This window comes from Falco cherrug, chromosome 3, assembly GCF_023634085.1.
Source record: "Falco cherrug isolate bFalChe1 chromosome 3, bFalChe1.pri, whole genome shotgun sequence".
NCBI classification, from domain to species: domain Eukaryota; kingdom Metazoa; phylum Chordata; class Aves; order Falconiformes; family Falconidae; genus Falco; species Falco cherrug.
In genome coordinates, this window is record NC_073699.1 from 96,017,906 (window position 1) to 96,034,583 (window position 16,678).

The 16,678-nt window shown below is 42.3% G+C and overlaps 1 protein-coding gene across 1 annotated transcript in view; it reads right to left on the bottom strand.

Annotated features, from left to right (window-relative positions):
* LOC102057166 (orofacial cleft 1 candidate gene 1 protein homolog) overlaps positions 1-16,678 on the bottom strand; it is an 81,847-nt gene that overhangs the window by 3,127 nt on the left and 62,042 nt on the right. Inside the window, exon 7 of the mRNA XM_055704820.1 lies at positions 1,376-1,464. Within this exon, the coding sequence (XP_055560795.1) occupies positions 1,376-1,464 (89 nt within the window). The remainder of the gene's footprint in view (positions 1-1,375; positions 1,465-16,678) is intronic.

Sequence of the window (16,678 nt, forward strand, 5' to 3'; positions counted from 1 at the left end):
GTAAGCTTGTGAGTAATTTCGCTGCGTCCAAAGGGACTAGGCAATGCTGAATTACCCATGGGCTTACGCACCTTACTGAAACCAGGTCACTTTAATGTGGCTTTGAGAGCCACCCACAGCTGAGGTTCCTATAAGAGCATGGCATTTTGTTCAAAGGCAATGTGCTATTATGGGATTGTAGGAAACGAATTTCACTCTGCCACTCCCATGGGTTGGGTTGCTTTGCCCATCACACCCACTCCATCAGTCCTTAAATTGGTCTTCCTATAGATATAGGGCTAGAAACACATGTGCATGCACACATAAATCTGCAGTTATGTTTATATACAAGTCTGGTTTGTCCAAGTTATCCTTACCTCCCTAAAGAAATAAATCCCTTGAAAACTTAGTCATTTAAAATGGAGGGAATTTCCAGTTGGCCAGTCTGGTTTTGCTCATTTATGTGTGGAGCATCACACTACTAAACTCAAAGTTGCAATAATATTTCCAGGCTGTTGAGTATTTGTGCCACAGTACACATACAGATAAAAACGCATAGTACACAAGTTTGTGAGTACTCCGAGAGCTATGATGACTTTTTTTCCATTTGCAATTAAAAGCATTAAAAATGTTTCAAAGTACATCTAGAACAGGGTGAGACAAATTGCCAGAATGATTAATTTGAATATTCTTTTTTGCAGTTATAATTCACTGCAGCCATGCTGATCTAAGGAGGGAAGTGGAGTAACACTTAGAAAAAAACTGCATCCTTCTTTGGAAAAATACCTAATTTAGAACAGATAATGCAGGTAGAAGCAATTCTTAGGAATAGAAAGTCTTCTTTGTGTCTTAGTTGTCAATATTTGCATCAAATTGGAAAGTTCCAGTAGTATCTCACCCAGAAAGCATTGTCATGATGCAGATGTGATTTCTCAGTAACTTGTACTGATGTCGCAACGTTTGTCCACAAATTAATTATGCCCTTGACTGAGATACTACAAATAAGGATAATAAAAGCATCTGATGGTAGAGGTCTTCTGCACAAGGACATGAGAGCTTGAAAGTTATAGATGTATAGGAAATCTATTGTGTTTAAACATTACTGAAATAATATCATCCTGCAGCACAACCTGTTGTCTGATTACTGGATGGTCTTTCCTACTGCTCCTTTGAAACTGCTGGAGAGATTAGCTCCCTATAGATCTATGCAGGAGACAGCAATACTTGGGGCCACATGAAGCCCTACAGTAGCAATGACAAAATTCACTGTGATAAATTAAAGAAACAGCAACAAGACGCAAGCCTCCAAATCATTCCTAAACGGCACAGGTAGAAGCTCCAATGGTTTCACCATGTGATTTAAGGGAGATGGTGACATTAAGATCAAGGCCAGTACCTTGTGATGTCCTCCTTGGCCTTCTTTCTGCCAAAACAAACCACAGCACTCATCTGCACTGCCACAGCAATCTTGGTGAAAATCACCATCTGTAAGGGGGGAGAAAAAGTGGATTTGTATTAGTGCATAAGACAAGGCTCTGGAAAGGAAGGAGCCGCGGTTTGTTCCCTCTCCCACCAAGATTCCATGTGACTCCAGGCAGATTATCTTTTCCTCTCTGTCCTAGTTATAAATAGGTGGTTAATTCTCTCCTGCCTTACAGAAGCGTTAGGTTGATAAATGCAGACAAGACTTCAGACACTGTTGTGCTGAAAATAACAATTGTATAGATAAGAAGGACAGGGGGAATAAAAACAAACAACAGACACAAGAACAACAACAGTGAAGGCTATTTAAACACCCCAAGGTATCTTCTTCAGAAAAGAGAAGTTCATTTTCTTGTATGGGCATGGTTGTGGATCACGAATGAGGCACAGGATCCAATGTACTTGTGTCTTCTAAGTAATGTTTACTCAAGTAGTGTATCCTTCAGACTCCTGAAAAGCAGTGACCTGTGGAAGGAACAAAAATATATTCCCACATCACAGGAAGCAATGGTGCGATGGAAACAAAAGGTCTGTATTGCACTTCTTAACATACGGCACATGGAGGATAAGCTAAAAATACACTTAATAATTATTTCACTACTTTTTTTCAGTTACTTCCACTTTCCCTAGTGAAAGACCACCGAGTATACTTAAAATCACAGTACAGGCAGACTCTGCTCTTAGGTGTTATAGTTGTAGATATACAATATACACATATACAACGTCACAGCTTTGAGCCTGTGTGTTTGTGTATGTACCTATGAATATCTTTCTTTTTCTTAATTTCCGTATGTATACACATGTATAGGTGTGTATACGCTGAGCATTCATAGCGGACGAGGTATTTACGTCATCTGTGGTGAAAGAAGACATCTACCGAGATCAGTGAAACTGTGTAACGTACAGCTGCTGGGTATGTCGCATGTGTGCACACCTTCAAATTGTTCAGATTGTCTCCTCATATCCCATATATGTGATACATGTACAAACCCATAAACAGACATTCAAATATAAATGTACCTTTGTAAAGATGGTTACTGTGGTTTTCTTTGTTGTTCAATTTTTTTTAATTTTGGCTCACTAAGATGGGTTTCTAAACAGCTTTGCTGAAATAATGAAGACTTTGACAATGTTTTTGGAGGCAAATGAATAAAACAGTAATTACCTTGGCCAAAAAAAACCAGCACAATAAAAAGAATAAAGAAAGCAATAATGGTCTACATTTAAGAAATGGGAGGGAGAAGGAACTCAAGTTTGTTATTTAATCATGACATGCTCTTTTCATATTTTATTTGTAAGGCTCTGAATGCTCTTTTCTTTCTATACCAGTGAGCTCATTACTTTAATTCCTCATAGATTTCTCTGAACAATTTTTGCTAAGTAAAAACACAATGTAATTCTTCAATGGCTGTAACAGTAAGAAGCTGCTCAAATTAACGATCAATAAAAACTACAGAAAAATTCTGTATGAAAATAAATAAATAAAGGAGAAGATGGGAAATGCTTGCAATTAGACAGGATGAAAAATCTAAAAAGAAATTAAATTTAGTTGTAATACATTTCCCATTCTTTTCTTCATGAAAATTACTACTGAAGTGGTTTTTTTTCTGTAATTTAAATGTTAAGCTGCCAGATGTGTGTCTCATGCTTGAAGAGTTGAAGCTTTGCATTATTTAGCATATTAAGATTCACAGAATTTAAAAAAGGGCTCCTTTATTGCCTGGAGGTTCTAATTAAGTAAACCTTAGCCTGGTACATTTAAAACTTGCAATACAAGAGATTTTGCTTCCTCTTTTTTTCTCTGTAGCCAAGTCTCTTCAATATAATAAATATAGAAAATACTTAGGATGATATAATTTTTCTTTGGCTTGAGGAATTAAACATATCTATTATTTTAAGAAGTTTTTAATAGAGGCCAGCAATCAGAAAGACATTTAAAGACTCCAATCTACTTTTTAATCATAGGAGTTGCTCTTAGTTAGTGGGGAAAATGTGTCTTATAAAACTGAGCTATGTAGAAATTGTTTCTTCCACATGCTCCAAACAAAGCAGTTGTGAAAAACAAGAATCACACAGTTCTTTATTATTAAATTGCATTTTACTTTTTTATAACTTTTTATAATTGACCACAGAAAACTAATAAAGCATTAATTAGCTGCACTATCAGCAATTTGTTCATTGAAGGAGCTGGGATGGCTGCATCAGAAACTGTAATAACATAGAAACTCCTTTGACATACAGTACCCATAAATCATACTTTAAATACAGTTATTTTTGCCATTTTAGAAAATGTCAGAGGTGTCAACTTTGTCCAGATATAGCACTTAGCAGTGACTATTTTAGTAAATTGACTCAAAATACATTTTGTTCCCTGACAGGGCAACATAATACCATTCATGATAAAAATGAACAATTTGAGGAGGAGAAAACAGCACCAAGCAAAAATGATCAAAGACAGGTATCATAGCCATGATAAAAGTACAATAGCAAGTGTAAACTCTCTGACAATAGGTTTATTTGGAAGTCAACACACACATGCATAAGAGTAGGAAAATGTGAGTATGCCAGAGCCTGGAAAAAGATAATAAAATTCTTAATCCAGTGCTATAAATCTGTGATCAGGAATTAATAAATCCAGCAGAATAGTTTTAATGCTGTACATTTGTATAAGAAAAATTGGAAAAAATGGGTGGTGTTTTTTCCCCAGCATTGTGAAATGGACGTGGTAAGAGTAATGCCTGAATCTGGGAAAGTGTGGTGAGATGGAGTTTGCTTCCAGACCTTGACAGCCCTCAGAGCAGTCTTATTTCTTGGTGATATTAAGTCCAAACAAAACAACTTAGATGCTACACAGCTCACACCTGGTAGGGGATACAAAGAAAGTGTCACCTGCACCAAGTCCCTGAGTTCAGCTGAGACCTGCATTTTTAAAACTGGATGGAAAGAGGCTGGAAACTAAAATGTTAGTGTTAATCTGTTACCTCTCTCAGCATCAGCCTTCTTGGGCCAGTAGTTGAGAGCAATAGTAGGACCTTTAATAATGGACAGTATGTCTTACTACTTCTTAATCCTTGTAGAGTGTAACATAACCATTTTTATCCTCTGCATTCAGTCTGGAAGTTATCCTCTTTGGTTACATCTTCTGTAACAAATACTGTGGCGCAACAGGAATGGATCTGTAGAATGAAACCAGCAATTCGAAGGACACCACTAAACACTGGGGACCCCACTATTTGTTGAAGAGTTTATGTCAGACTGGCTCTAGTCTGGCAGCTCCGGGGGAGGTGAGGAGGTTGGGGACTATCAGGGGGTGCAAGACAGAGGACAGATCGCTGGAATGGCACCTCACCTTCCTGAGAGAGGCTCAACAGGCAGGCAGGACATATGGTACAGAGGATCTCTGTCCTTTCTCCACCTGGCTGAACACAGTAACTTGAGGGACAGGGGGTCATGGTGACAAGTTCCTGCGTGGCACAGCAGGTTGTCCCCTCTGTGCCCACCCCACCTGCCCCTGCGTAACAGCTGTGAGGCTTTACAAGTGGAACCGAACAACAAGGACAATGGTTCATCTACCACGGAGGTGTCGCCACTACCCCCTGCATACAAAACTGCTTCCATAAACTAAAAAAGATTCATTGTCACAGGAGCCTTCCTTCTGAAAGGAACAAGAGGCCCGATATGCAGAGTGGACCCACTTCTCAGGGCAGTCTGCTGCCTCCCTGGGGCCCAGGCTAAAGGTGGGAAGGGAAAGCTTCCTACCCTGGTACGGCCCACAGTTTATTACCCATTACTGATTTTTCAGGTAGGCAGCGATGAACTTGCAGCAAGAAGTTTGAGGGCAATCAAGGGGGACTTCCAGGCCTTGGGATGAATGGTTAAAGGATCAGGAGCACAAGCGGTGTTCTCCTCTATCCTTCCAGCCGCAGGCAATGGTGAGGAAAGCAACAGGCAGAGCCAGCAGATCAATACCTGGCTCCGAGCCTGGTGTCACTGGCAGAATTTTGGGGTTTTTGATCACGGGTCAGTTTACATGACACCAGGCTTGCTGGCAACATGCAAGGTACACCTGTCTGAAAGCGGGAAAAGGATTCATGCACAGGAGCTAGAAGGGCTCACTGAAAGAGCTTTAAACTGGGTTGGAAGGGGGAAAGGGATAAAACCAGGCTCGCTAGAGATCAGCCTAGGGGCAGCACAGCAATGTTTGAGGGACAATGTGCTGGTGAGGTCCTTCAGTCTCAGTGGAGGTAGAGGTTGGAGATCCATGTGGCAGCAGAGAAGCTGAGGGTATTGATGTGTTAGAAACCATGGAAGCACCTGAGAACAATCACCTAGGAATTAGGGCTTTCCTCCCCAAAAAGGTGGTGGCACCCATAGAGCATCTACACCAATGCACGCAGCATGGGCAACAAACAGGAGGAGCTAGAAGCCATTACACAGCAGGAAAACCATGACATAGTTGCCATCACAGAAACATGATGGGATGGCTCACACAACTGGAATGTTGCAACAGATGGCTAAAAATTCTTCAGAAGGGACAGCCAAGGAAGGAGAGGCTGTGGAGTAACCCTGTATGTATGTATGTTGTAGCCCGTAACAGTATGGAGCTGTTGATTGTCTAGAGCTTAACGATGGTGATGATGGGATTCAGTGTTTATGGGAAGGATCAGAGGGAAGGCAACAAAGCAGGTATCATGGCTGGAGTTTATTATAGACCACCCAACCAGGATGAAGAGGCAGATAAAATATTCTATAAGCAGCTGGGAGGAGTCTCACCATCACTAGCCCTTGTTCTCGGGGGTACTTCAACTTACCAGATGTCTGCTGGAAACACAATACAACAGAGAGGAAACAGTCTAGAAAGTTCCCAGAGCATGTGGAAGAACTTCCTGACACAGCTGGTCAGTGAGCCGACGAGGGAAGGCGCTGGCTGGGCCTGTTGTTTGTGAACAGAGGACTCGTGGGTGATGTGATGGCTGGAGGCTGCCTTGGGCACAGCGATCACGAAATGACAGTTTTCTGTTGCCAGAGAAGTGAGGGGGGTCAGCAGAACCGCTGCCTTGGACTCCCTGAGGGCAGACTTCAGCCTATTTAGGAACCTGGTTGAGAGCCTCCCTTGGGAGGCAGTCCTGGAGGAAAAAGGAGTCCAGGAGGACTGGACATTCTTCAGGAAGGCAATCTGAAAGACACAGAAGCAGGCCACCCCCATGTGTCAAAAGATGAGCTAGGAATATAAGGAGAGTTTATGACCTTTGGAAGGAGGGGCAGGCCACTCAGCAGGACTAGAAAGATATCATGAGGTTATGCAGGGAGAAAATCAGAAGGGCCAGAGCCCCACTAGAACTTAATCTGGCTACTGCTGTAAAAGACAATTAAAAATGTTTCTATGAATACATTGGCAATAAAAGGAGGGCTAGGGAGAATCTCTAACCCTTATTAGACGAAGGGGGAACACAGTGACAAAGGATGAGGAAAAGGCTGAGGTACTTAATGCTGCCTTTGCCTCAGTCTTTAATATTAATACCAGTTGTTCTCTGAGTACCCAGCCCCCTGAGCTGGGACACAGTGACAGGGAACAGAATGAAGCCCCCACAATCCAAGGGGGAATGGTCAGCAACCTGCTACACCACTTAGAGCCACACAAGTCTACGGGGCTGGATTGGATCACCCAAGGGTACTGAGGGAGCTGGTTGAAGTGCTCACTGAGCCACTTTCCATCATTTACCAGCAGTCCTGGCTAACTGGGGGGGTCCCAGTTGACTGGAAGTTGGAAAATGTGATGTCCGTCTACAAGAAGGGCTGGAAGGAGGATGCGGGGAACTATAGGTCTGTCAGTCTGACCTCGGTGATAGGGTTGGTTATGGAGCAGGTCACCTTGAGTGCTATCACACAGCACATACAAGACAACCAGGTGATCAGGCCCAGTCACCAAGGGTTTCTGAAAGGCAGGTCCTGCTTGACAAACCTGATCTCCGTGACAAGGCGACCTGCTTAGTGGGTGAGGGAAAGGCTGTGGATGTTATCTACTTAGACTTTAGTAAAGCTTTTGACACCACCTCCCACAGCATTCTCCTGGAGAAAGTGGCTGCTTATGGCTTGGGCAGGTGTGTTCTTCGCTGGGTAAAATACTTCCCGTATGGGTGAGCCCAAAGAGTGGTAGTGAATGGAGTGACATCCATTTGGCAGCCAGTCACAAGTGGTGTTCCCCAGGGCTCCGTGCTGGGGCCAGTTCTGCTCAATATCTTTATCAATGACCTGCATGCAGGGATTGAGTGCACCCCCAGTAAGGTTGCAGATGACACCAAGTTGTGGGGGAGCGTTGATGTGCTGGAGGGCAGGAGGCTCTGCAGAAGGATCTGGGCAGGCTGGACTGATGGTCCAAGGCAAATTGCATAAAGCTTAACAAGGCCCAGTGCTGGGTCCTGCACTTGGGTCACAACAGCCCCCCGCAGTGCTGCGGGCTGGGGGCAGAGCAGCTGGAAAGCTGCCCAGCGGGGAAGGGCCGGGGGGGGGGGCGGTCAGCAGGCGGCTGGGCATGAGCCCCCAGCGTGCCCAGGTGGCCAAGGGGGCCAGCAGCACCCTGGCTGGTGTCAGCAATAGTGTGGCCAGCAGGACCCGGGCAGTGACCGTCCCCTGTGCTGGGCACTGGTGAGGCTGCACCTCAAACCCTGGGTGCAGTTTTGGGCCCCTCACTACAAGGAAGACATTGAGGTGCTGGAGAGTGTCCAGAGCCAGGCAGGGGCTGGGGAAGGGGCTGGGGCACAGATGGGGAGGGGCTGGGGGAACTGGGGGTGTTTAGTCTGGAGATGAGGGGGCTCATGGGGGACGTTGTCACTCTCTAAAACTGCCTGAGAGGAGGCTGTAGTGAGGTGGGTGTTGGTCTCTTATCCCAAGTAACAAGCAACAGGACAAGAGGAAAAGGCCTCAAGTTGGGCCAGGGGAGGTTTAGATCGGATATTAGGAAAAATTCTTCACTGAAAGGGTTGTCAAGTTCTGGTACAGGCAGCCCAGGGAAGCGGTTGAGTCACAATCCCTGGAGGCGTTTAAAAGACATGTAGGTGTGGTGCTGAGGGACATGGCTTAGTGGTGAACTTAGCAGTGCTAGGTTTATGGTTGGACTCGACCTTAAAGGCCTTTTCCAACCTAAACGATTCTATAATTTGAGTGGTGCCATCCAGCAGTGGGGTAGCAGACAAAGAAATCACCAGCTTGATTAGATTACAGCACAGAAACAGAAAATAACATGAAAATCCTATCTGGACTCCCTCCCTAGTAATACCCTGGCCTGTGGGAAATCTAACAGCACGGTGAGAGTCAGAAAAGAAAAGAGTTTGGATTACGTGGATTGCACAACTGTAAGCAGGAGCTAAACTCGATCCTATCTGCAAGAATCAACACAATCTTTTACACAGTCCTGCTCAGAGGAGGAAAAGACCAGCAGAGAAAGAGAAGGTTCAGCTATCTGAGGCTCTACTTGTAAAAAAAATGAAGGGCAAGAAATCTTCATTTAAAAACATAACTTTGTTGCCTTTAAAGTGGCATCCATGAGGAACTACCAATGAGAATAGCTTTGGGGGTTTTGGTTTAGGTAATTATTTTTGCATCTGCATATGACTGTTATGTAGAGGCAAACAGCATGTCAGAAGAATCTCACTGCAGTATGGTGAGAAATATTGCATGGAAGGGTCACCCATTTTCATGAAATTGTTTCAGAAGTGGCTGTGAGCATAAATATAATCCTCTCAACACAACCATTTCTCACCTACACAAGTGTGTTTTAACAAACAAAAAACTTTTTCTCCAAAGGTAATGATAAAATTAGAATGAAGCTGTCTCTATGTTTGGTATTTTGATATAAAGGAGACATCTTAATATCTTTTTAATACATTTCTGAGTGTTATCTGCTAGTGTACTAACACCTCAGTTAGCCTGATATCATTTTTGCTTAGGTGTTATTCTGAAGATTTGTTAAAACAGAAATGGTTTTTGATGTCATGAAAGGACACAATTCACTTCCCACACTTTTTCCACCGATGCAGAGAGGGGTTTGAAGTGAAGATGTTAAATAAGATTAATATTTAATATCTAATTTTCAGCATTCAGTTGATGTTAGAAGACAGACATTGAGTGAAAGAATCCTGAGCTGGAAGGTTTGAAAATCAGGGGCTAGAAATTTGTTCCGGGTGTGCCATAGAAAGGTGACAGAGCAGAGGGCTGAAGGAACCACAGAAGTGGTGTTAAACCCCAAAATGGGCAGAATGAAAGCTGCTTGTAACAGTCAGACTAACAATATTTGTGAGAAACATTTTACGTGTTTCCAGGGGGTTTACTGTGGTACATGCATAATTGGGGGCTTTGAAAAAATAAATCAGGCTTCACATGGGAGGAAAGCTGTGAAGCAGCTGCCTGCTGGGATGAGCGTTGGTGGGGAGGAAAATGCAGGCACTGTTGAAGCACCAAATTAAACATCAGTTACAGTATAAATGCTAGTTTATATGTGGTTCTGCAGAAATTATCCAGGGTTTTAAAAATGAAGGTGTTTCCCTCCCTAGTTCTGAGTGCAGATATTGAGTTTAATGGTTACATTACTGACAGTGTTCCATCACAGAAAATCTGTGCTTTAGTGATGTGCCTTTTGAAACCAAATTTTTGCATTAAATTAACATGTAATAGACTTAGCAAGTACCAGAAATTGAGCTCATCAAGTAAAACTTCTGTTGTCTTGTGAATAAAGATAATTACACAAAATATTTTTCACCTAATTCAAATCCATGGATGAAAGCCATTGGAGATCTGCTTGTAGTTCAGGTAGACTCCCTTCTATACACAACCTGTTTTTTAAAATCCTCAGTAGATTATAGTATTATCTCTTAGAGTATACTGAGTCAGATCCTCTGATGATGCAAAACAATGCCCTTTGAATCTAACCTTGCTTTGATAAAAGTTTTAGTAATTCAATACTTTTCAAAATCAGGCCACTTCTGTAACTGCATTGTTTCAGGGTATTCATAAGGCACCCTCTTGAATTGAAAACATGGACTCTAAAAATGCTTTGTTTGGTATTGGATCTCTGCCAAACTCCACATAACTAATTTGAATAAAAATTCAGTGTGGTAGTTTTAGACCTAGATAAGCAATAGTGATAGGGGTGGGGGGAAAAGAGTAGAAGGAATAGTTGTATACCTGCACAAATAATAACTGGGGTTTGAGAAAGGTGGAAACATCTAAATGTGGGCAAGGAAAAGAATTCAGCCAAAACTTTTAAAAGCTGCCAAAAGCAAATGTCAAATACCATTAAACATTATTTGAAACAACTTTTGTTCATGCACATTTCTCATGTTTTAAATACTGTGAGTATTCTAAACTGCTTTGGACAACTAATGCTGGGTAAATGGATTAAATGTTCTTCAAAGCAGATTCCACTATGTAAAAGTTGGGCTAAACTAGGGCTGTGATTACATTCTGGGAAGGACCAACATCTAGAAAAGACATGCTAATGAAGTGTTGGTCTTATTAGGATGTGTATTGAGAATCTTTGAAAGATAGGAAATTTTTATTGCTTTTTTCTGTAAGGTGTTTAACCTTTTGTCACCAACACCATTAAACAAAAATTGACACCAGCTCTTTATTCTACTTCTTACACATCTATGATGGTCAACATCAATACTCAGCATTTATGGATACTGAATAAGCACAATGCCATACTAGCTCCTACCTCTATTTGTGCCTGCTTAACATGACATATTCAAAAGATGTACCTGTAACAGCAGATGCATAGTCCCAGTCTTCTTGGGCAGTCAACAGAGAAGGACAGCTCCAAAGAAATGGTTTTTGAAATACATTTCATGGGTTGCTGTCCTGGTTTCAGCTGGGATAGAGTTAATTTTCTTCTTAGTAGCTAGCACAGTGCTGAGGTTTGGATTTGGTGTGAAAACAATACTGATAGCACACTGATGGTTTTAGTATAAACATTACCTAGCAACAACTAAGTCAAGGACTTTTCAGTTTCTTGGGCCTTGCCAGTGAGAGGGCTGGATGGGCACGGGAAACTGGGAGGAGACACAGCCAGGACAGCTGACCTGAGCTAGCCAAAGTGATATTCCATACTATATGATGTCATGCTGAGTGTATAAACTGGGGGTAGAAGAAGGAAGATGGGGACATCCGGCATTATGGTGTTTGTCTTCCCGAGTAGCCATCATGCATGATGGAGCCCGGCTGCCCTGGGGATGGCTGAACACCTGCCCGCCCATGGGAAGCGGTGGATGAATTCCTTGCTTTGCTTTGCTTGCGTGTGCAGCGTTTGCTTTACCTATTAAATTGTTCTTATCTCAATCCTTGAGTTTTACATCCCTTCCTGATTCTCCTCCCCATCCTATGGGTGAGGGGGGAGTGAGTGAGTGGCTGCATGGTGCTTGGTTGCCAGCCAGGGTTAAACCACAACAGTTGCTGTAAAAGGAAAGCTAGCACGTCAATTAGCTTCAAATCAGCATCCAAAATTCTACTGCATAATTTCAGGCAGCCCACAGACTTGAAGACGACTACAAACTACTGTTTACATAGATAAGAAGCAGCTATCAGACCTCAGGTTACTATCTCTTACTTAGTATTTCTCAGTTCAATGTCTAAACATGACTTACAGCCTCCTGGTACCAAAGGAGAGTCACTCTCTCCTTTCAAAAGAAGGAATTAATTTCTTTTCACTCGCACTTTCAGCTCTCTCTACACACTGGTTGAGGGAGTGAGAATTGCCCTTTCCCTTAAAATGAAAGCTGACCCTCACCTGGTTTGTGGTGGCCGTGAGAGTCAGGAGCAATGGGCACAGTTGTAGATCTCAGGTCAGCTCCCAGTACCCTCTCCACTGCCTCAGCTACTCAATCTTGCCTGTTCATCCTAAACATCCATAAAGTGACCAGGGGTCTTGGCTCAGCCAGGGCACATGCATGGGTGAGGGTATGAAGGGGAGTGCAGGCAGCAGCAGTATCTGTGCTTGCACAGTCATTTTCCTTTTGCGAGATGGAAAGCACAATTCACTACCCAGGTTACTAAGTGGGGGTGGCTGTCTGTGACGTTGGTACCTTCAGATCCCTGTGCCATGATGAATCTGCCTCTGGCTATCGTGGTGGCATCTGAGTTTAGGAGAGGACCTAGGGCTTGCGTTAATTCTCAGACTTAAAAAATAACATAAAATAGAAAGAACCACACAGTGCAACTTGCAAGGCTTTGCCTTCAAAAGAAACCCCACATCCCAAAAGTTAATGTTACCTGATGTTAATACAGGCAAACACTCTTATGTAATTTAGCTCAGCACAATTAACAAAGGATATTGCTATTAACATGTTGCAGGAAGAAAAAATACTTCCCAAGCACCTAACAGCAACATGTTGTGATCCATGGATATAAATGACCAAATAAAATGAAAGGATGTAAAAATGTCACGGAAACACCAGCCATAATCTAACGTTGTCAGTGCACTCCACACACACCTTGTAATTACTAACACATTTAGCCTACAAATACTTCTTAGACAGGGGAGCCCACCATTTCTGTACCTTTTCACCTAAGCTGCTTTTGATCCCTCACAATTGATTTAAACTTCTCCATCGCTTCCTTTGCCTAGTGAAATAATGATGAGATGGTATCACAAGCAAGGGGGAAGGGAGATGGAGGTATTTACACACACGCCAAGCAGATCTATTTGCAAACTTTCAGTAAATTAAATAATGCAATAAAAGTCCTAACCTGCTGGAAGCATTTTAAGCTCGTCTCTTTTCCTCCCAGCTTCTTCTGACACACACGCTTCTCCTCCTTTCGCAGTATTAAACTGCTTTTCCACTTCCTTTACAACAGTGGGAATACTTCCCTTATGGGTGTCAGGATCTTTCGGGGAGGTCAGAGGTTGCCCTGCAGAGGAAATGACAAGCTGTGAAATGTAAAAGAACAATTCCTTCCACATGTTTCCTTGCTCCAGGAGCAGTAAGGGGTTGTCGGCTTAGCATCACGATGGGCTGGGCCAGGCCTTTGCCTAGCAGTCCTGTCAAAACTAATTTACAATTAAAGACCTGCGCAACTGTTTAAAGCTTTACAACTCTGGCGAGTCTCAAGGACTGCCGAAACCAAGTGGTACAAACCAACCTTATTTTTAACAGCCAGGCAGGCAGACAGAAAGAAGACAGACTGAAAAATGCTCTGAATTGTACAGTAACCAGATAATCTGTATTCCTGAAAACGGTCCTTCTGTATAACATTTATTTCTGCTATAAACTCATAGTTTGGGAACTGAAAACATTTCAGCTGTTCTAACTTTTCTTCTGGTTGATGCATAGGGCACATGAGCCATGTGCTGCAGTTAGACAGTAAACCTTCTAGGGGGAGGGAAAAATAAAGTTTAGGAAAAAAATGAGCTATTTGTTCATTGTACGAAAATAAGTGTCCTTAAAACCTTTTCAGACAGCCTAGTTGCTTTTTTCTTTACACTCCCAAAGTACAGTACAGCAGGGAGGAATGAGGAACAAGCAGAGTTTCTGGAAAGACAACATTATAGACACATAGGAAATTTGTATGGAAGTATTTAGTCCAAAGGCAGCTGAGGTAGTGGGAGTCTTTCTACATGACAAACCTACCCAGCAAAGCAGCAGCAGCAAACACTTCTGCTAGCCCAGATACTGAGAGCAGCGTAATCATGCTAACACATCACTGTACCTAAGCTAATATAGCCTGTGTCACAGCCCTACTACAGCAAGATCATCCTGCTGCTGGGACCAAACTAGCCTGGCTACCTTTGAACACTTTTCTTGAAAATCTTGCCTCGTTAACACCTCTCCTCCAACACAGCCAGGCTAAGCAGAACTCCTGTCTGGATTTCACACTGTACTTCTTGGGATAACTTCTGCTTAAAGAGATGTACAATTGGTCATGCCTATTTAGGTACAGGTAGTGATTTCTGCTGTAATTTGAGCAAAAACTGCACACACAACTTGCCATTATAAAAATAAAAATATATTATTGTTTCAGTATCTTAATCCTCCTCAGCAACTCTTCCACCTTCTCCCTTGTAATCACCCTTTTTAGGTCTTGAGTGCACATCATTACATGCTAGTACAGTGCTGACCATAACTTCAGGACTTCAAACTGGCCAATATTAGAGAGGTATAAGTCGCTAGAATGAAAAAGGGTTTCCTTTGGTTCCACAAACTACAGAGCATAAAATCACCCCTGGTTTGCTAGTGGCCTGTTTTATTTGATCCCCATTTCTGATAGGCACAAATACGCATTTGCATGTCAGGTCAGAGCAACAGCTTAGACATAAGAGCAAGCGTTTGGAAGAATGTTCCCACAAGCAGAGAGTAACACTTCCCAAATGAGTCTGAGTCTGACCTAAAAGAGAACAAATACACAAGTGCTGTCCAGCCACTTTTCCAAAGACAAAAGAGCTGCCACTTTCAAAAAAGACTGAGTTACATTGACATTTTGCATGTTAATCTCTTCCTTTTATGGACACTAAAGTCAAAGGGGATCTTGCTGTGAATTTCACAGTGAGAAAGAGTGCTTTCTTGAAGAATTTCTGTATTTAGTGTTTTATATGGAAAGCCACATTTCTGAAGTTTTCATGCATCTAGAAGACTGAGTTACTTAGATCCAAGCCTAACAAGGTGACATTTCTGGTAGTTGCATCAGATTTGGTAGTTGCATCTGGTAGTTGCTACTTATGCTGCTTCTGTTAAGAGTTGTCACCACCTTCCACACAACCATAGCTAATGAATTCCATGGAGAAATTGTCATTTATTCATTGACAGGGACTGTTGATCCCTCAATGGGGCAACAGATCAACAGAGGTTTTAAAAAAAAAAAAACCTGAAGGATGGTGGTCGTGAACGCAGAAGCTGTCTTTTTCCATGAACCTCTCATGGAATACCACTTCAAAAGAATACATACAGTTTGGACTGAGACACACACGAGATCTGATAATGTGCATCTGTGACCTACAAAGGAGGTGGGATGGGAGGTATTAAGTTGCATTCCCCTGCGTTGTAGACTGGAAGAGAGATCGTGTGCAGCAGCAAAGAGCCATACCTAGCCCAACACAGAGCCGTGGTTTGAAAGAATAATGTAACCTGGAGTTAATGGAAATAATACGGAGGTTCTGTCTTAGACTTCTAAAACCAAGACAAATTTGAAGTGAAGGTTAAAACACCATCTCCTAACCTGCTCTATTTTGCTTATATGTTGCAGCACCACATATGGTATCGATATGTAAGATCACTCACTATTTAGACTACTGCAGCAATGTGAGTTACAGAGCACCAGTCTTCATTTAGACTGTTCTTGCTTTCCCTGGTTTGTGTCTCAGCCTTAATGTCACTTTAACAGAGCTTTCCCCCCCCCCCCCCCCCACTTTTGGTGGTTTAACAGATATAATACAGCATTTATAGAGCATATCGATGTGTGACAGCTTGCCACAGATCATAAACACATTTTTCTGTTGGAAATGTTGAAGTCGTGATTTTCACCAAGTGATCTCCAGTTCTCTAAGGTTTGCTCCTTTAATTGTAAATAGCCAGAAAGTCATCAAGCTAGCATTTAATAAACTTTTAATTTGAAATGGATTACCACATGTTGTGTTTGTTTACCCATTATTAAATCTCTTAGCAACATATCACCAGCAGAAACAGCATACTGTAGCACTGCATAGATACATTAAAAAACAAACCCATGGGGGATATTAGCAGCTAATAATATCTTTAAAGAAGGCTCCAAGAAAAATAAATAAATATAAACAATATAAAAAATTGCTCCTAGAAATCTTGTTAGTGCAGATCTGTTTGACACTGAAATTGCAGACCTTCCATGATCAGCGTATTTCAGAGGTCTGCGTGCAAAATAGGGCATACACTAGTGCTCTCAGCTCTTGGAAATCAGTCTTTCTGGACTTCTCAATCTGAGTATCACGAGCTTTTCTATGTGTTTCCAGACATGTGACCTATTTAGTTGCAGTGTCGATGTGCATGTGTGTACACGTGCATGGGAAGACTGATGGTAGGGCCAAACAATGGTAAGGACAAGTCTGATTTATTAAGAACTTGTCCATGACACTTCACTAGTGAGAAAAATTGGCTGCAACTCCACCTTTTGGATCTGCTATTCATGGTTTTGTGCTGCATCTCTAAGCACTTTAGCAGATGTGTAGAAGATATATGGCAACAAAAAGGACCTTACTACT